Below are 21,886 nucleotides of genomic sequence, written 5' to 3' on the forward strand. Positions count from 1 at the left end.
TTCCAGCCGTCACCTGTTTCACCCACTTTGTTAAATTAATACTTGTAGTCAGGTTTGTACACACACAAAACTGGTTAAGGATTTGTGACTGCTGATCATGCATTGTGGGGAAAGAGAAACAATTAGCTAAGAGAAACAATTAGCTTCTGGGTTTGAGTTTGGGGAACATCTGGACTAAGACTGAAATAATTTCAAACCATGGATAGAGATTTTTAGGACACATATTATCACATTCTCTAGGGGCTATTCACTTCTTTCTGTTGGAAACGGGTCATCCAATTTTTTTTCTTCTAATAAATCTGCTTAGATTTGGGGATCTTTTGTTAACAAATTTTCTTTGAATGAATACTTTGGGGAAAAAAAAAATTTGAACTTCTTTACATTCCGGCAAAGATGAAAGAGTTAATATAGTTCTCCTTAGGCAGCCTGCTTCCTTAGGGGCCTGGAGTCAAGCACATGAAATTCGGGTCTAAAGTGTGATTATGTGAGGAAAGGGGATTACTTAAACAGGGCAACGTCTACTTAATTAGAATAATAGGCCTGTTCCCTGGGTGTCGCCTAGTTGTAGATTACTACTGAACTGGTTAAGTAATTTTTAGTACTGCTTGTGCTAGACTTAAAGCAGCTGTGGAAAATATAAACTGCCTTCCCACTCTGACTTCTGCTTACATAAGCAGACTGTCTGGTACTTTAGAGTTCAGACCCCAGTTCTTTATTTCTGGAGGGGCAAGTCAAGAAAGACTCCATACGGCTTTATTTTTAGAGCTACAGCTGTTAGTGTGTGTGCATGCACACATGCATGGTGTTTCTTATGGTCTGAACTCCAAAAGGAAGACACCCTTTCCAAGTGTCAGTGAAATTATTTCATTTTGTTCATTAATTTGACAGTTACCATAAATACCAGGTAAAATTTACTTCTGTTAGTTCTCATTTTATTATACCCTAAACCTAGCACTGATCATTGGTCTTTCCTTTCATGCACTGATGAATTTGTGGCTTCATTTAATTTTTGCTCCTTGAAATGGTTATAAAAACGTAAAACATAGGCACATTATTACAAATGAATCAACAGAAACTAAGGAATATGTTCAACCGGTGTTATTCATAATGTGCATGAAGGCAGGCTCCAGGAGAAAAGCATTTCTATATAACTATAAAACTAGGTCAAATCAATACACACACACACACACACACACACACACACACACACATGCACACGTATACATATATGTATTGAGAGAGTGAATGAAATGAAGAAAAGGGTGCCGCTTAAAAGAAGAGATACATTTTAGATATCAAATATCATATTTCTATTCTCAGGCCCTGGTTACAGATGACTGTTCTTTGGTCTTGAGACTAATCTGTACATGTTTCTTGCATTATTGGTTTACCAATCTCATTTTCAAATTACAACATCAAAAGGAAGAATGAAGTACATGTTAGGAGCTCTTGTTTTCTAGCTAATGGAAATATCAAAGGTGTTTCTATACCAGATAAAAATGATTGACAGTAACTGCTGGTGTAAAACCCATGGTGAATTTTTAAGACTGTGAAACTGATGGGATCTTCCCTTTGATTTACAAGTGAGTTAACTGAGGCTTAAAATGGTAAATTGACTTGCCTAGGGTCATGCATGCAGTGTGTTTTCTTGATTAAATTATTCTACTATACTTATTTGGAATTGTACAATTCATTCATTCCTACATTGGCAGTTGGTTTAACAAACATTTACTGAGCATCTACTATGTACTGACACTATTATAAGGGAGAAAATATTTCTTTTCTCAACTTTCAAGGTTCCTGGCTGACACCTCTATAATGAAAAACAGATTTTTTAAAAAAAGAAAAGTACTTATTAAAGAATATATATATATACATACACACATGGCATGGATAACTTAAAAATGAAAATCCAAAGTTCTAGGGAAATCTGTGTATTTTTATGGACAGTCACACAGAGGTATAGAGGATACTAAGGTATGATCTACTGGTGGGATCCTGGGGGAACCTAAAAAGGTCTGGGTTTTTGTTCAGCTTCCTAGACTCTTTATGTGACATGTCTTCTCTCCAGGGATAAGGCAGAATACCTGTGGCCAGAAAGCCTTCCAGAGAGGAGAAAGGGAGAATATCAGAGAGTAACCTTCTTAGGTTTTATGGTCAGCATCCAGGAAAAGGAGCAAGGGAAATCCTAGTTTCTGTGACCTACTTCAGGGGAGAAATGGGCAAGGAAAATATTGATCTCTATGACCCACTTTAGGAACGAGAAGGTAGAAACAGGTCAAAGAGAACTTTCTCCTTCTATGTTTTTTTCTCAATTTCCTTCAGCTTAAAATTCTCTGTATACCAAGGTGGCACATTTTGAGGTAGCATTTCCTGTACCCATCCCTATTTTGGAAACAATGAGGAATTTCAAGTAATTTTCTCTCAGTTATCTACCATCAATGACTATTGATCTCAGGACCCTCTCAGATTCCAGTTTCTTAATTTTGAAGGCTAAATAAGCTAATCTGAATTAAATCCATGCATGATGCCAAGCACATTAAAAATACTTATAGATAGTGCTATTTCTCATTTGGTGAATTTTTCACTAATAGTTACATAAAATTCTGATATCAGGCAAGAACTGAACATATATACAAACACATATATATGTACACATGTATATATGTGTTTGTATATATACATATGAATTTCCATTAAAGTAATTTGATTTCTAGTTTTTCAATACAATCTCTTGAAAGAACAAAGATAATTCACCTGCATAACTAAAATGGTTTTATTAAAATTATAGTGCAGTAATTCAAAAAATTCCACTTCCAAACTTCTCATCTTCCTGTGCATCAACAAAAGTTCCTAGAGATGTCCAAAAAAAGATATAACGTTAATAAAACTTATTTAATTTTTTCTTTCTCCTCTTTTTTTTGTGATATTGTGGATTGGACCCAGGTATCATACATGCTAGGTAAGTGCTCTACAACTAAGCTACATCCTCAGTCCCCTTTTAAAACTTCTAAGACCACCTAGCAAAGAGGATAACTAGGATGCATCAAAGTTAATAAAGAAGAACCATTTTGCAGTGCACCAGAAGACAGCAGGGTGAGGAAAGAATGCATATCCAGCTATCAACCCTGTTCTAAAAACAAGGGAGGGTGATCACAAATATGAAGGAGTCTATCAGTCATGAACCCCTCTGTCTTGCCTCTGAACCTGACTATAAACATGTGGGAAAAAACACCATGAAGAACTCTCCCAGGATATGGAACAGATCACAAAGGAGAAGTTTGATAACTGTGCCTAGTCTGAGCACAATTAGTTAAAGTCAGTGACTAAGAGTGACCAGGCTTCAATGTTTTCCCTTTAGTAATGTCTTGACTTTACTCACTTGCAGAACAATCATGGTAGAACACACACAAGTTCAAAGGGCTCTACATACTAGTAATTCATTTAATCCTCAAACCTGTGCTATGCAGTTTATACCATCACATTATCCTCAGTTTATTAAGAAGAAAACTGAGGCAGAGAATTGTCAAGATTCTTGCCTAAGATCACATAACTAGCAAGGGGTAAAATAGATTTTATGCTTAGTATCTCCACGATAACATAAAGTTATTGTTCTTCTCATAGCACTATAACTTAGCTGCAAAGATACAGAATTCATCTGTCATCTAGATTAGAGATTTCACAAATAAGCACTATTGGCCAGAGGATCAGCTACAAAAAATGCAGAGAAAATGTAACACCATATGTCACTAGAAACAAATAATTCAGAAAGCTTACCATTATTGAAGCACAAATACTAATTGTTTAGTACTATATGAAGACAAGTATGTAGACCACACAGTTATGTGTTTTAAAGCATGAGTCTTTTTGTGAATGCCACCACTATCATCATTTAGAAATGCTCAGTAATTTAATACAACACATTTAATTAAAAATAGACACTTAAGGAACCATGAATTTAGATGACATTCTGCAATTGGACGCCCCCAGATTTTTACCGTAATAGTGCCATGCTTCTCAGGAAAAACAGATTTCATCCTCCCATGAGAATAAAACCAAGAAAAAGCAACAGTCAGCTCATCCTGCTGGGAAAGGAGACTTGCTTGCCAGCCCGCACAGCTCCTGTCTCGAGGTAACAATCCTCGAGAGCTAATGAATTCTGATTTCTCTAAGAGGGTGATATATAGCATCCACACACGGCCCCTCATCTCAGGGCTGATCCTATGGCTTGTAGTGCCTGGAGAATGCACAGGGACCATATCTAATCCATCAAGGATAGAGCTTGTAAATTGCATATGAACTTTGCCATTTGTCTACTGGTGTGCTAAGTGAGCTGTCTATCAATCTTGAAGTAACAAACTCTTCTCATAGCACTATAAATATCCAGGATGGCAAAACAGGTTACCTAGGGGATGGTTATTTGCATTATAAAAGAGTCTTCTTTTTTACAAACATAAAAAATCCCTTTCAGATTTCTTGAAACAGAGAGCTATCTTAAATAGCCCTAAATGTGTTGTGATTTATGAGATTATATTTGCACCAGATTTCAGATACAGAAAGAACAACTCATATTTAATATTACATTTCATGTTTCCTGACACTTATATCATTATTTTATTTAATCCTCATAGTCACAAATGGAACAAGGTCAAGCCAAAGAAACATGCAAGAAGAGTGATTGACAATGAGATGAGTAAAATTATCAATTCCTTCTTATGATAGAAAAGAACTAAACCAGCACCTCCAAAATCTGGCCCGTTGCCCCCTGTAAATAAATTGGGCAAGATCCAAAGACCCTCTCAGTTCTTCACATCCATAGAATGAAGATTTGAGAAACTTAAAATCCCTTTCAGTAGAAATAAGCTGTGATTCCTGATCTACCCAAAGCCAATAGGGATGACAAAGCTTTTAAGAGAAAATTGAAGTGGGAATGGACTTTTTTTTTTTTTTGCTTTACAGCTTTTTCTTTAAAAACATGATTAAAGAGATAACTATGGCTTTCATTAGATTCAATTAGTAATCGTATCATACGCCCAGGAAATAAAAAGGAGAACAGGGCATAATTAACCTTAATCTATTGATTCCATTTTAGTTTAACATAAATCTCTATTTACGGGAGAAAAAACCAATTAAATCCACCCAAAAGTGTCACATATAAATTGGTGGCAGAATATGCTGTATGCAATCATACATATAATAGGAAAAAAATAAGCAGAGGAAGAAAAGTGCAGTCTTTTTAATGAATACAACCTATGCTTTATATGTTGGCATGTTGCAAGTCATGAGATCCAGAAATGAAGGAAAGGATTACATGCACTGTTTTGACACTGACTTCTCTTGTTCATAGTTTGATGAAGACCAAGCTGATGGGATGCCATTGTTAATCTCATTTTCTTCCTTTAGTGTCTCTGTTATTAATGGCTATGTCAATGCTGATGTTAATATGGAGGCAGAACGAAAAACTCCCAACTTTAATAGTTTGGAGCCAAGTAAGAAATGCAGTTAAGTGGTTAGAATACCAACCTGGGAGTGACCTACCTTGACCTCTCCATTACTCACCTATTCTAAGATGACATGCCACATTTCAACACGTCCATTTATCCATTTATAAGGCACTAGACTCTAAGTGCTTTTTAAGGCCTTTTATAAAAGGTGCTAGGACCCTGTGCAAATATAATGTCTTACCCACCTGCCTTTCACCACATTTTGTTGTTGTATTGGCCTCCCTGGATGAGATCAAAACCTTTCACCAATTTTGACTCTAGTTCTTCCTTCTTAAGCTCAGCTTAAATCTCACTTTCTCCATGCAGCTTGCACCATTAAACCACAAACCACAGTTACATGCCTAGAGTGAACACCTTCTTATTGATCACTTACTTTGTGCCAGGCACTGTGCTCATAAATGTGAAATACCTCATCACTTTTTATTCTCACCTGATGATGAAGAGGACACAAATGTTTTTCTCATATTGTAAGAGAAAAATAAAAGCTTAAGGAGTTTAGGGAACTTATGCAAGATCACATAGCTGGTTAATTTCAAAGCTGGGATTTTTAATATTGGTTAACCTGCAAAATTCTGTATTCCTACTTACTATATGGTATTATTTTTAAATTTCTTTTTTGGCAATTCTTACAGAAGTTATACTTGATATTTATACTACAGAATCTAATCACATGATTTCTTATGTTATTCTGTAGATATTTGGGTAGTGTGTGTGTGTGTGTGTGTGTGTGTGTATGTGTATGGACATCTATCATTCATTTACCTGAAAATCAGTATGTAGAAGGAGGAGGAAGAAGAGAAAGAGGAGATGGAAAAGGTAGGGAAGAAAGGGAGGAAACATATCTAACTATCCTGACTGCTATAACTGACTGTTCAGATCCCACCTATCATAGGCACCAAGTTGTAGACACTAATATACTACATAGGGAAAAATCAAAGTGTGAGCAGCCTTTTTATTTTTTATTTTTTGGTACTAAGGATTGAACCTAGGAGTGTGTTACCATGATCTACTACTTCATTAGCCCTTATTATGTTTGAGACAGGGTCTCCCTAAGTTGCTGAGGCTCACTTTGAACTTGAGATCCTCCCACCTCAACCTCCCCCGTGACTGGGATTACAAGCATGCACCATTGTGCCTGTCTCAAGCAGTTTTTTTTTAAATTATTTATTTATTCTAATTTGTTATATATGACAGCAGAATGCATTTCAATTCATAGTACCCATACAGAGCACAGTTTTTCATGTCTCTGGTTGTACACAGAATAGAGTCACACCATTCGTGTTTTCATACCTGTACTTAGGGTAATGATGTCCAACTCATTCCACCATCTTTCTACCCCTGTCCCCTCTCCTTCCCACCTCCCCTTTGCCCTATCTAAAGTTCCTCCATTCCTCCCCATGCTCCCCCTCCCCAAATCCCCGTTATCTCCATTACCCCCAAGCAGTCTTTTTGAATGTCACATATCTCAACAGAGACAGTGAGATAGATTCTGGAACCCACCACTGCAGTGGTGACTTCTTGATTGGGCTATTTCCTGGTTGTGGCAGAAGTAGTAATTATTATAGTAATTTCTGCAAGCTGAGAGTTACAAAAATTTTGAACTCTGAGTAACTTGTATGTATTTTATTTGGCTTAAATTAGCTTGGATTGGATTAACTATGAATAACCCTGATCAATATTTATATTAATTCAAATTTCTATATCAGTTATTTTTTTATTACACAACCAATTATTCCAAAATTTAGTGACTGACAATAATACACATTTCTTAATCTCACAATTTCTATGACTAAATCATCTCACTCATTTCTGTGTTTTGTAGTCTCTCAAAAGGTTGCAAAAAGCTGTTGGCCCAAGGACTAAGGTCTCATTTGTAGTTTCAGCTAGGGAAAGGGTCTTCTTCCAGCCTCACACAATGATTGTCAACAACATTCAATTTTCCAGAGGCTGTGAAATTGAAAGCCTCATTTTCTTACTGGTTGTTCCTTGCCACATGGGATTCTTCTATGTGGGATCTTGCTTTAGAGTAATGTGCAATCCAAAAAAGTAATAATGGCAATTTCATAGCAAGGCTTTTGTAATCTCATTATGAAGTCACTCTTGTCACCTTTGCCATATTCAATTAAAATTAAGTCACATAGCAGAGTGAGGGTCACGCAACAACACAAGTACTCAAGGGCAGATATGATGGTTATTTTTGTGTGTCAACATGTGTAGGTCATATTACTAAAATATGTGGTAAAACACGGATGTTTTCTATAATGTTGTCATGAAAGCATTTCATAGATGAGATTGACATTTCAATCAGTAGACTTTAAGTAAAGCAAATCACCCTTCATTATGGGGGTGGGCCTCAATTAATCAATTAATTGAGGTGCCTTAGAGAGCACCTAATCTAATCTTTTCTAATTTAAGGTGTTAAGAACACTTCCACCAATCTCATCCAAGGAAGAGGGAATTCTGCCTCCAGACTACCCTCAAATTTCCACTTTAACATAAACTCTTCCTTGGGTCTGCAGCCTGCTTAGACTGCCCTACACAATTACATGAGTCAATTACTTAAAATCTCTTTTTCTCTCCCTCTCTCTTTTTCATACACACACACACACACACACACACACACACACACACTTAGGAACATTCCTCAGAAAATCCTACCTAACATAGAGGAGTTCATTTGAGGCCAACTTAGAATTCTGCCTGCAATTCGGAAAGGAAAACAATAACATTTAATGTTAAACAGTTCTTCCCCCTTGCAAGAAAAAAGAAACTTTAAATGTATTCATGGAATCATTTGAGAGCAGTAAGGTGCCTTAGAGAGCACCTAATCTAATCTTTTCATTTTGTAGAGGTGGAAACTGAGTTCCAGACTGGATAATGACTTCTTTAATGCTATTTAGGAACCAAGCCAGGGTGAGAACTCAGTTTTCTTTCTTAATGCTTTTGCTATTTTCTCATGAAAATAAGCTGAGGCTGAGACTTGCACCTGGTGGCCTTGAGACTGATTATAGTGATGGAAAGCCTTCACGGGCAAAGGAAGCAAGGTAGATCTTCCCTGGAGTTGCCTTTCCTGTCATGGGTAATTGTTTTGTGTGGTGGCCCCTGTCCTCCAACCCAGACCCTTTGATGATCAGTGGAGTGCATATCCAAGATATCTGGCTGGGGTCACAAATGTTGCTAGAGGGTACAGGATAGAGCAAAAACTAACTGGCCATAAGAGGATTAAACCCCTGACCTTGGCCTCATTAGTACTGAGTTCTAACCAACTGTTAGACACGCTTCACATTGTTTGTGTTTAAAACTATGCTTGATTCTGCTATATTACCCTCTCATTAACATCTAGTAGCTGGGACCAATTTTATTGATTTCTCCTGTGCTTTTCATGAATGCAGAATGTGGATAAGTGGATATATTTTTTAAAAAATAAACTTTCGGTTTTTATATATTTAAGTTTAAAAGGAAAACATTGAAATATGAGTTAGTAGGTGAACAATTGTTCACTATGATAGATTTTCTTGTTTACCACTATCTATGTGTGGTGGGGAATCTGAGGTTGAATTGTCAAACATTGCACTACACCTGGGATTTTGAAGCAATTTGCAGAGATTAAAATCTCAGGTTTCCTAATGCACATCAACAATAAATCCTGTTGCTTCTTCTTGTCCAGGCAGTAAAAATCAATGCTTTTAGGTAAGGAGTGCTGATTACAAATTATTTTGAGAAATTATTTTAAAACGATATGACGCTCAAGTTAGAGTTTGACTTAAAGTCATTTAATCAAGGATATTAAATTAAAAGATCACTCTGCCCCAGTGTGATGGTTTGCAGAAGGAAGGGAAATGATCATTAACACACACTGTGCCAGGTGCTTAAAATGTCTTCTAACATTTGATCCTCCCTACAAATGAAGAGACAGATATTTTTATCCATATTCTATTGCTCAGAAAATTTAAGGTCAGAGAAGTTCAATAACATTCCCTAGGATACACAGTTCCCAGCCTGGGATCAAGAATAAAATGCTAGTCTATTAACTTCATTGCCAATCTCAGTTCTGTCTGCTATGTCCTCTAGATAACAGATTATATTTAGCATATATATTATATTGTGGAGAGGTTTTTTTCCTCATGCTATCTTGCCCTCCTCCTCACTTTCATCTCCCAAAAACATTCTCCCACTAACACCTCTTCTAGTATCTCACTCTTATGTACCCATGTGTGCCTGCACCATACACAAACACACTTGGGGCAGAGGCCAGTTAACAAGCGCAGTGTTTGGGAAGCCAGAACTCCAGTCTTGACTCCACCTGTCACTTCAACCGAGTCTCCATCTCAGCTTCATCCCTGGTAAATACCTATGCTCCCTATAATCTTATTTCTTTCTAAATATGTAAATAAATATTTCTTATCAAGTGTAGTTAAATTTTAATATCTGTATTCATCCTAAATCTACGTAACCAAATCTTGTCATGGAGTATTTTTACTCTTTAATACTTACACTGCCCTAAATGAAGACAATTAATACTATCTAGTTATCTGATGTTTCAATTCTGTCACCAACATCAAATGTTCATGTGGGTATGGAGCACTGCACATGTACCTGATGCGTTTTAGGAAATAAATTTTGATTTGATTCTGATTTGAAAACCAAAGGTGGGTAAAAACATACCATTTTTATTGCTTCTCTGAGGCTGAGCTCACTTTAACCATTGAAGCCCTAGTGTCTGAATTGAGATGTGCTGCTTAGTATTAAAATGCACACTGGATCCCAAAGTGTTAGCTTACATACAAGAATATAACTAGTTGTGTATTGAAATGAAAATATTTTGGATTAATTCATTTAAGTAAAATAGATTTTTAAACCGACTTCACCTATTTCTCTTTAATTTTTTTTTTTGAATTGTGACTACTAGAATGTCTAAAATTAAACATGTGGGTCCTGCTATTTCTAATGAACAGGAATAGGTTCAGGGTGGGTTTTAGCTATCTGTTTGAATCTTTAGGTCATCCTGAAGTCCAGCCACTCTTAAAAACAGCAGCCAGAAGTTACAACAAAGTCTTTCTGTGTAATAAATCTTTGCAATTTCTTCTAAAATAGAATGGTATTAAATAGCTTTGTCTTTTGCCATTTTTCTCCATCTTAACTGGGAGAAAAAATTATGTTTTAATTTGTTAACATTTTACAAACCCCAAAATCAGAGGATAGTTGTCTCCAAGTTATTTTCAACATGAGCTTAACAATTGGATCATGAGGTGGAAAAGACACTATCTACGAAAGAGAAGAGCCACCTGCAGAAAGTCAATCCCTCTTTGTGCCTACTGCAGAGGTGTGGCTCTGGCATGTTTTCCTCTGCCTTGTCTCCCGGATGCAGGAGCTAGAGGCTGAAAATTGCATTTCACAAGTTCCCTTGAAGTCTGGATAACGGATGTGACTTAAGTGTGGCAGAATGCATGCATTTACAAGAAATCCAGAAGGTGGGAAGCGGAAGTGGAGCCCCATATCCAGCAACTATGTCAAAGAAATGACTGACATTTTATTTGACCTACCTCAGATAGTATCATTTCAACAATCAATATAAAACTGTTACAATATTTCACACTCTTTTTATATGAAGTCTTTACAATATGGCTTACTTTTTTACACTTAGTGCCATCTGCATTTAGACTAGCCATTTTTCAAATACTCGATTGCCACCTGTGGCTGTATGGTACAGCTCTAAGGCAGAGATGGCAACCTTTTTCTGTAAAGAGCCAGATAGAAATAATTTAGGCTGCAGATAGATTTTATTGCATTCTATTGGCTCATTTATTTTTGTTTTTAAACAAACTTTTAAAAATGTAAAGGCCATTCTTAGTTCATAGACAGTATAAATTCAGGCTGCTCAGGCTGTAATTTGCAATCCTTGTTCTGAAATATGAAATATCATCCCTTCTGATGGTCTTCTAACGTATGTGCTAAATCCTTTCAGCTTACATTATCAAGAGCAGATTCTGTTGTCTGCAATCATGCTTGGCCAGATTGATAAAGAGACTCTTTCTCCATGTTCTACAGCAGAAGGAAACTGAGGTTTAGAGAATTCAAGCACATTTCCAAGGTCATACACCTCATAAGTAGAGAATTCATTTCTGCCCTCCACCAAAGTTCACACTTTTAGACCTTGCATCATTGAATCACCATTATTAATACTTTTGTTAGCTTAAGAAATGCACCTGCATTAATCCATTTATTTAGTATACAAATATTTATTGAGCAACCACTACGTGCGAGATATAAATAAAAGAAACATAGCCCCTGCCTTACATATAAAGTCATTTTTTAAAAAGGCTCAAATTTCTCATCAATTTAATTTATGAGATACAAAATGAAGTTGAAAATTGATGATTATTTGCTTCCATCAATCAATATAGATGGCAAACCAGATATTTAAGGTTTGATCTAGTTAACCCCAAATTGGCAGAGATACAAAATTTTATGTTCTCACTCTTTTTCTAATTCAAGATATTTATTACGCTTGGACATAATCAGGAGATACTGCAGCATGTACAGGACCAAGCATGTACATTCAACACTTAATATAATAAGAGAGTGGTCAGTCCTTAGTTTAGAATGCTACTACATTTTTTTTCAACATTCATATTTATACTTGTTATATATATTATGCATATAATATTTATATTTATATTTGTTCACTCTATGGAGTTTTTACCCACTGTTTTTAGCAGGATTCCTTACAAAACTCCTTGATTTTGCTAATAGACTAGATGAAATTATTCTCTTTTTCAAATTTAATAAAATATCATGTTTTAAGTGATTCCTCTTTGGATCAGTTCCAAATTTTCATCCTCTCCTGGAACTACTGCATTTAATTACAAGCCAACTATACATAATGTTCCTCACTGGAAAACTTATCCCCTCTCCCCCAACATCTCTGCTACCCTTAATTGTGCAGTTGGTCTATACCAGATCATCTTGTTTGAGATTCTGGATAATCTTATGTTTGTCCATGGAACTCCCCTCCATGCTTAAAATTATTTTCCAAATAGTAAAATTCTTAATAACTATGTATGAATACAATAGCTCTTACTAGAAGCCAAAAAAAAAAAAAACCTGAGCAGTCTTCTCTTTTTTTGATTTTTCTTTTCAATTCATCTGGCCTATGACATTATTTTCAGGTTGAGTTGTAATTTTCACTGTAACAACTAGCAGTGCTGTCAGGTTGGTGCTACAGCTTTTGAGAGCACCTGTCCTCTCTGGGAAGGCTACAGACACGATTAGATTGAGGGTTAGGAACTCCTGGCAGAGCAGAATCCACATTAGGGGAGTGCTCACAGTATTTCTGGAGAACCCAGTCAAAAATAATATTTTTCTGATATTGTCAAGATTTTTCCAAAATATATTTCTCTTGAATTAGGGGAAAAAAGAAAGGAAGGGGAAGACTGAAATAAACACAAATACTAGGGTTAAAAAAAGAAATCTGTTCTTCAGAGGCTCAGAGGGAAAATCAGGAAAACTTCAAACCATGAACTAGGAAGATTAAGAATGCAGATCCTTAAAATCTTTTAATTTCATTATTAGAAGACTGACTTTATTTTATCCAACAGAGGAACTATTTTCATTGCTAATATAAAAATTATCAAATATAATTTAGTAAGATCAGTTTAATTCAATAATGAAATGGTGGAATCAATGGTCAAACTGACCTTTCAGTTTATGGGTGTGTATACACACACACACACACACACACACACACACACACACTCACACATATAGATATCCTATGTGTGCACACACATACATATACACATACAAGTTTGTTTATATACATAAGTTTTTAACTAAATACTGAAACAGAAAGGGAGAGAACTGTAGCAATTTAAATCATGTTTTTATTATTATCATTTATTGTTGTAAGATACATGATTTTTGAAAAAAAAATTCTTGTAGGCTAGTTGGCCATGAACTTGTTTATTTGTCATGCATACTTATTAAATTCACACATTTGAGGAAACATCTTCAGGCTCTATTCAATTTTTCCTTTTAATTACAGGGTGAAAATGCATATAAACATTCTATGAGGTCAAAGAAGGGTCTCTATGTAAATGATCTCTCTCTCTCACACATAAATATGTAAAATATATTTCTGCCTCCTCATATTCACATCTGTCAATGCCAACATCTATGGATATTGCAAAGGGTATAGAAGTGAGGAAAGAGTTTTCACTGGATTGAAAATGTTTTTGTCTTATTTCTATTTTACTGAAACTAATTGTTGAACTTGTTCACTAATAGCATTGCTTTCTAGTTGATCTATGCTTCTGAGAAGCAGAAATCTTTTGTAAGCCATAAAAATAAGCAGTTTTCAATGTAACCAAAGAACAAAATTGGTGGGTGTGAAGGCAAGTGTAAAACTCTGAAGGCCTTTATTGTAACCCTTTCTCTAGAGTAAAAAATATCTGGGCTTGAATCCTCATACATCCTCTTTTTAACTTGGCAAGTTACTTTTCTCAACATTTCTAAACCTTTCTGAAATTGTTGTGGGAATAAATATAAATAATTTCATATATACATATCACTGAGTTTAGTGCTTTACAAAAACAGAGGCACTGCATAAATTATCACTAACATTAATTACTTGTGATTTATTGGGCAAAAGTTTGATTGTAAGGGCAGGAGATGATACCTAAAATATTCTCACTTGCAGCAGACATTTTAAAAATATTTTATTGTCCTGAGTCACAATGAAGTTAAACAAGTTTTTTAGTATAGAATTGTTTTAAATACAGCACAACTAAGAGTTAGAATAGATAGCATTATTTTAAAAAAGGTCCCTGTTCTTGCAGAACTCAGAGAACTTTGTATCTCTGTCACTTTAATGATAATTTACAAAAATGTTTGCATTTCCATTCTGGTAACCTATTTTTTAAGCTGATAATATGTGTTTGCAAATTTAAGAAATAGTTTAGTAAAGTGGTTAGGCTACAGGATTGGAAAACTGATGGTGGTATGCTGAAGTCAGTGTTCAAAATAATTAATAATTAAATATTAGGTATTGCAATCCTGTAGCTAACCTTTGGAAGCTGTAAATTAGCTAGAAGGGACACATGTTTACGTTGTGGGAGTTGACATATTCTACAAATCCATGTATCCCCTCCCCAAACACACCACACACACACACACACACACACACACACACACACACACACACCCAGAACTGGTTAACCAGAAGCCACTGATGAAGACACCTGCCAATGTAACACATAATGGCTTATTGCCTTTGGCCAATTATCTTGCCTTTCTCTCCTGCAATTTCTCATCAAGAAAATGTCTGTAATTATAATGTTTTGAGTATTAAATATTTTAATTTGTGTGATCACCTAATATATACTATATGCATAATCAATAAGGAGTAGTTCATATTAAGCCAAAATCATGAAAGCTGCCACAACGAGGAGAAACTCAGAAACTAAAAGTAAACAAAATCACAGGTGCAGTGGCGCATGCCCTAATCCCAGCAGCATAGGAGGCCAAGGCAGGCCTCAGCAACTTTGAGGTGCTAAGCAATTCAGTGAGACCCTGTCTCTAAATAAAATATAAAATAGGGCTGGGGATGTGGCTCAGTGGTTGAATACCCCTGATTTCAATCCCCAGTACAAAAAAAAAAAAAAAAAAAAACGTAAATGAAGAACTTTTCTGAGAACAGTGGATTTTTGCTGTATTAACAGGTGTCATTGAGCAATGAGTCTAAATATGCAATGGAAAAGAAATTTGCTGCACTCAAGGCTTTACTCACCATGAAGAGATTGTGGTGTATTTGTGCCCTGTCCTCAGTGGGTGAGACAGGACAGCTGGCTCCTCCACGGCTGCTTTCTTGGTTAGCTTGCTGCCCTGAGGTTGGTTCATATAAGCTATCCGTAGATCCCTCCTGCAAGGCAGAGATGTGTGAGTTAAAGACTAAGAGAAAAAATCATTTTCCTTGAAATAGCACCTAAGTTATCAACCTACCTATACATAGTACTCTGCCTTAATTATGCTAGACACAGGGATCAAGAGTTTATAGTACAATACTTTTCAGCAGCGAACACAACAGTGAAGAAAAGCATTCTCACCACTTACAAGACATGAAACCAATGTAGGTACCCTTCAACAGATAAATAGACAAAGAAAATATGATATATATACATGATAATATATTATTACTCAGCCATAAAGAATGGCATTATGGCATTTGCTGGTAAACAGATAGACTGGAGATTATCATTCTAAGTGAAATAAATCAATCCCCCAAAAACAAAGGTCGAATGTTCTCTGATATATAGATGCTAGCACACAGTAAGGGGTGGTGGGGATAGAAGTTCATTAGATTAGACAAAGGGAAATGAAGGGAAGGAAGTGAAGATGGGAAAAGGAAATACAGTAGAATAAATTGGACATAAATTGTCTGTGTTCATCCATAAATACATGACCAGTGAAACTTTACATCATGTTCAGCCACAAGAATGGGATCCTAATTAGAATAAGTTATACTCCACTTATGTATAAAACATTAAAACACATTCTACTGTCATGTATATCTAAAAAGAAAATAAAAATAAATAAATAAATAACAAATAGTAAAAGAATTAAACGTGAAGAAGCATGATCAAAAAACTGAAGCAATTCCTCAAGAGGCATGATGATGAAGACTTTCAGTTCAAACTCCTATAACGAAGCCTCCTTGATCCATCCAATATACTGTTTGGGTCACGGGATTTAATCACGTGCATCTTTATTTACTATCCCTTACTTGTATAAGAAAGACAATCTGCTATACTTGAGCATTTTCAGCTGTAAAGCAGCAGTTTTATTCACCATGAAGAGGAGCCATAATGATAAAATGAAAACTCTGTATTCCTTGAAATAGCAAAAGTATTTCACACAGATAGTAAAGGCATTAATATTAGTGTTTAGAAAATGCATACTACAAATAATATTCTTTGTTTTTAATCTTTTGTGACATATATAAACCATTGTGAATGATATTATGACTTTTCCTTGCATTTTTGAAGTAAACTTAATTGACTTGCTTTTGTCCTCCATTTTTAGACAGAATGAGTTTTAGTTTCTGGCATCATCTGCAAGCAAACTTAAAGGAGAGAGTTACATACTTCATTCTAGGTACATTAACTAGTGATGCTGATGATGGTGTCATCAATACAAAGGTCTGATGGACTATATATCTCAACTTATTTTTTAAACATACTGTACTGAAGATGTTTTTGTTTTTAAAAACATATTTTATTACCATATTAGCAAAGTAAAGTTTGAGTACACTGTCTACATTTAGAACTTTCAGCCATTATGCTTTGCAGTTTCTTATTTTGCATAACCACTGTTCCAAACACATGGCACATTATTGTGAAAATAAGATGTTAAGGAAGATATGCAGGCTCTAACATTTATTAACATGAAATGAACCCCAAACCAACAGAAACACAGAGTGAGCAAAGCAAAAGAGCGTGCTACACCTTCCTCCAGTAACAGGCAGCATGGGCCAGACTTAAACCTCATAGGGGTAATAAGATGTCTTCCGCATACAGCACTTTATCTGAAATCTAAATGAGACAGAAAAGAATCTTCTGTCAGCAGTTGCTGGGGTTCTGCTTATAGGCAGCTAAAGGATAGAAAAACAAAATTCAAAACACTGCCAGCAAAATGAGATAAAGCTCCCAATGGTTCAGGGTCTGGATCAGTAATACACCATGTATCACCTTGGATGTGAACTCCCAGCACCAGCAATGTACTCCTGGTTCTAAACAGGCCACAGAGACACTTGAGAGGTATGTCTACAAGTAGAGAGAGAAAGATGAAGAAGCCAGGAAGGAGAGCGCGAAAGAGCACGGGGAAAGAGAGAAAGATGAGACTTGTCATTCAAAAAGCCAAAGCATGGGAAGGGATCGAATGCTGAGAAAGAGAGCCAACCAGAAAATCTGAAAATAAAACAGTTCATTCCAGATGAAACTAAAATCGTAAAACAGATGGAGAAATAATTTAAGAAAGAATATTTATGATCTTCACAATGATAAATGAAAATATAATATCTGATTAAAAATAAATAATTTATAATGAAACAAGAGTAATTAAATAGGAGCAAAACCAAACAATTTTGAAAAAAAACCTTAAAAATGAATATCATAATTGCAGACATTCATATTGAATAATTGAAAATTGGGATGAACTTCTCTATCCTGAGAAGTACAAAAATGCTGAAGACTTTGCCCAGACTGCAGCATTAGAGGAAAAATGGAAAAGACATGAACATGCAGACAAAGTATATTGAGAGGCTACAACATAGGACAAACAGCAACTCTGGCAAAAGAAAATGATGGCACTTTCAGCTCAATGCAAGAAAACAATAGATTAATTTTTCTTAACCTGCTTTTTAAAATCCTAATAAAATGTCAAGAAAATTAAAACTCATGGTGTATATGAAGATACATCATGGCCTATCCGTGCTTAATACAGGAATGTTAGGATGTTTCAACATATAAATATACATTAAATATTCATGAGAATGTTTATCCTAACAAATCTTCTAAGGCAGTTGAAAATTTTAATATCTGTGAAAAAATCTTACTGTTTGGGAAAAGATGGGACTTTCTTATCCTGATTAGGGTTGTTTATCAAACTCCTTAGGTAAACTCAATTAGAAGTAATTGCACAAATCCTAGTTAGAAATTATATGATGCCTGCATCATAGCATTCTCTCCTGTCAATGTCAGAGAAGAGAGTAAGAAGTTGAGAAGAAGGAAATTGATAGATTGCATTTGAAAATCTGAGTACACACAGACTACCAAGAAAGTTTAATTTAGCAAAATTCTTTATTTGTAATACCAATATCTAAAAATCACAGTGTATATATAAATTAGCAAAAGCAAATTAAGGAAAAAATGTTTATAATGGCAGCCAACGTACTTAGATTTCCAGCAACAAATTGAACCAAGTTTGTGTAAAAATTTCATAGAGAAAATTCTAAAACATCACTAAAGGCCATGAAAAAATTAAATGAATTGATAAAAATAAGGCTGTATATTTTTGTAGATAACTTAGGATCTGCTGTCAAATTATATGAAAATCTGGAGCAGGATTTTGATTAGATGATCCTAAATTGATAAAGAAGAACAAAGACTTTTAAAAGTCAAAACTTGGAAGGAGAAGGAGGATGTATTCTTCTAAGTAAGGTATCTACCTGACATTAGAATTATATTAAATAGGTGTGTCAAAGAAATAGCAAAAGGTGAGGGAAAGAGAGATAGACTAGAAAGTCAAAATAAAGATAGAGGCAGGGCTTCAAATCACTAAAGAAATGGTGCAGGGATAATTGATTCACAACCTCATGGGTTACAAAGTCATGCTAAACTCAATAACTGTATGATGAGCCCAATAAGAAAATCACTTTGCTTCAAATGACCAAGCTTTTAAAAATGCTCATCACAACATAAAATCCCAAGAAAAATTGTGGAGTCAGAGTGGCATATATAAAGGAGTATTTCTGCCTCCCTTTTGAGAGACCCCATTTCAAGTTTATAGATCCAAAATAATAGCAATCACCTTTAATGGATTATTTATAGTACTCCTGGTTCTGAATGGGTAGTTTATTAAGTTTCTGCTTTATATTTCTCTTAAAAACCCCATTTACTAAAAGATTTACAATTTCCCCCCTACACTGAAATAAGAGAATATTTAACTCTTTCACTATTTTCTCCATGATATACTTAATATTTAAAATCACCTGCTTCCCAGAGATTTAAAGGTCAATATATATATTGACCTTTAAATCAATATATATATATGTATATATATATATACATATATATATATATCTTCATTTTTAAATTCTGTAATCTTTCCACTCAATGATTTTCATATCTGAAATGAACAGAGTCCCATGTTTGCATTCTTACAGACAAATAAAATATGTTTTGGATTATGAGTAAATTCCTGGTAAAAGCTTATTAACCACCCCCCACCTTTTTTTGTTTGTTTGTTTGTTTACTGATCATAAAAGTACGCTGTCAGAACACTTTGGTTGAGAATCAATATGCTAATTTTTTTATTTACTCCATGAAAAGGAATTTTTAAAAAAGAACTTTAGTATTTTTCAAATATTACATATGTATTTTCTTATTAAAGCAATTAATTTTTATAACAAACTTTGGAATGCTTGAACACGTGATTGAGTGTCTTTGATGGTTCAATCTAATAAAATGCTTCTAAGCAAGTAACTTCATAAACATAATTTTTAAAGATAGAAAAACATGTTACAGTCATCAAGTCCATGAGCCAGGACTTTAAAGAAATTCTTTATAGTATGTGTTTCCTTCTCTATATTACTGAGAAAAACAATCACGCTCATTATATAGTCATATGTCTTTAGCAGTAGGATTACAAGTGTATGCTATACCATGCTGAACCATGCTATGTTATAGAGACATTAGCATACTGATTATATTACCATTCAAAATGATTTCAGAATGCAATCCTCTTTGGTGCTACACTGCCTATTTCCATGGGAAGTGTATTCAGATAAACCATATATAGCTATTTTAGATCAACTAGAAAAAAATGCAAAATACCACTTAAATCACCTGAAATGGGATTTCTGTAGTCAGATTTATATGGCACAAAGCAAAGTTGAGAGCTGGCAGTTATTTAGTAAATTGGACTACACAGGCAACTTAAACTCGATGATTCAGCCTCTCACAACTCACAATTGCATTTTATTTTTCAAGATGCTCCGAGATTAAATCCCTTATCTTGGCTTAAAATGCCGCCTGTTTAGGTATTGCAATGTATGTTAGCACCATCTCTAGTACTTATGTTAATCTTATTTGCAATTTGGAAAGAAAACAAACATCAAAAGTAGACCATTTTATTTTCCCAAATGAGAGGGATCGCCCAACGACATCTTGAAATGCCAATGAATAGGCTTAACGCCTTGCTGTAAACACAGATAGAAATGAATAAAATTATTTTTAAATCCACTTTTAAGCATTGGCATATGGTCACAATTGCAGGTTAGAATTATAAATATTTCCAGATCTATGACTACCTGATAACTTTCACTGATCCACCTCAGGCTAAAGAAAATAAAAAGTAATAATGTAAAAAAGGAATTTGAGAGATGCTTATACCCTTGAGTGAGCACATCTCCAGGACTGGCTTCATCTATTGTACCTTGCATTTACAATTCAGTGTAACTCAGAAAACTGCCTCTATGGAAGTTAACCAAGCCAACATTGAATGCAATTCATTACTCAAACAATAAAGAAAAATTTTTGATTCCTGGAATATCTCAAAGCAAAGCAAGTAACCCCAATGCAGCATATTTTCCAACAGTTTTTCTCATATTAATAACAAGTAGAAGAAAGTAGTCCCTCAAAAGTACTGTGCACAGAAGACCATACTTTTAAAGTCATCATAAAAATATTAAATTACTAATAATCATTGTAGGTGAATGTATTTGTTTTAAGTTGCTTGTCTCTGAACAGAGTTAACAGGCACTAAATGAAAGCATTATTTCTGTTCTTTCTGAAGGGAACTATTTTATGAAACACTAAATGTATTACTGACATCAGGAAGCTTAGGATAAAAGCTTAATTTCACTCCTTTTATTTGACGCAACAACATAAAAATGAGAACGTAAATGGGGCCTATAAAAGAACTCACCAGCGAAAAGCAGAAAAGATTCATTTTGATCAGCTTCAGTCTCTCTTGCTGTGCTTTAAAGAATACGATTGCCCCTGGTCGCTCTGTCTTGCCTTCACAGCTGTTTGGACAGTTCTCCTGAGAGATTATTACAAAATCAAATCCCTGCCATAATCCAGGGGATTCAGCGACCATTATCAAATGAGATAGGTCTTTATTGAACAAACAATTTCCTAAAGTAATGAAGAACCCTGACTAATGAAATGAGAGAATGAGACTTAACCATGATCTGTGTAAATAGATATCAAAGGTGATGGTGATATTCCTAAAATCAGGGGGTGGGGGCAGGATGCAGCATAAACAACTGTAGGTCTAGTTAACTATATTTAAAAAATGAAGCAAAACCCAGAAGGACACATCTTTCCTCAATGCGAAAGTAACCCTTTCCCTTTAAATATGTCAGATCAAGGCTCTCTCTTATGTTCCTCCCCATCTTCCATTCCTCTTTTTTTTTTTTGACATCCACAAAGTTACAAAGTTTAATCACTTGCATGACATGATACAAAGATAAGCACATTTTTATTGGGTCAATATATATATAATATAAAAATTGCCATTTTAGTCACTGTTAGATACACACTTTTGTGGTGTTCAGTACATTTACATTATTGTACAATCTTCCAACTCATCACCAGAACATT

General features: G+C 35.0%; 1 protein-coding gene across 2 annotated transcripts in view; it reads right to left on the reverse strand.

Moving 5' to 3' along the window:
* The window catches only part of Samsn1 (SAM domain, SH3 domain and nuclear localization signals 1), a 143,565-nt gene extending 122,237 nt beyond the window's left edge, over positions 1-21,328 (reverse strand). Inside the window, exons 1-2 of one of the 2 annotated variants that reach the window (XM_078044466.1) lie at positions 21,207-21,328; positions 15,292-15,423 (exon numbers count right to left, since the gene is read on the reverse strand). In XM_078044466.1, coding sequence (XP_077900592.1) covers positions 15,292-15,423; positions 21,207-21,230 — 156 coding nt within the window. In that variant the 5' untranslated portion in view covers positions 21,231-21,328. The remainder of the gene's footprint in view (positions 1-15,291; positions 15,424-21,206) is intronic. The other variant, XM_078044467.1, reaches the window with a different exon arrangement.
* Positions 21,329-21,886: the final 558 nt, after the last annotated feature.

Source organism: Ictidomys tridecemlineatus, chromosome 3, assembly GCF_052094955.1.
Source record: "Ictidomys tridecemlineatus isolate mIctTri1 chromosome 3, mIctTri1.hap1, whole genome shotgun sequence".
NCBI classification, from domain to species: Eukaryota; Metazoa; Chordata; class Mammalia; order Rodentia; family Sciuridae; genus Ictidomys; species Ictidomys tridecemlineatus.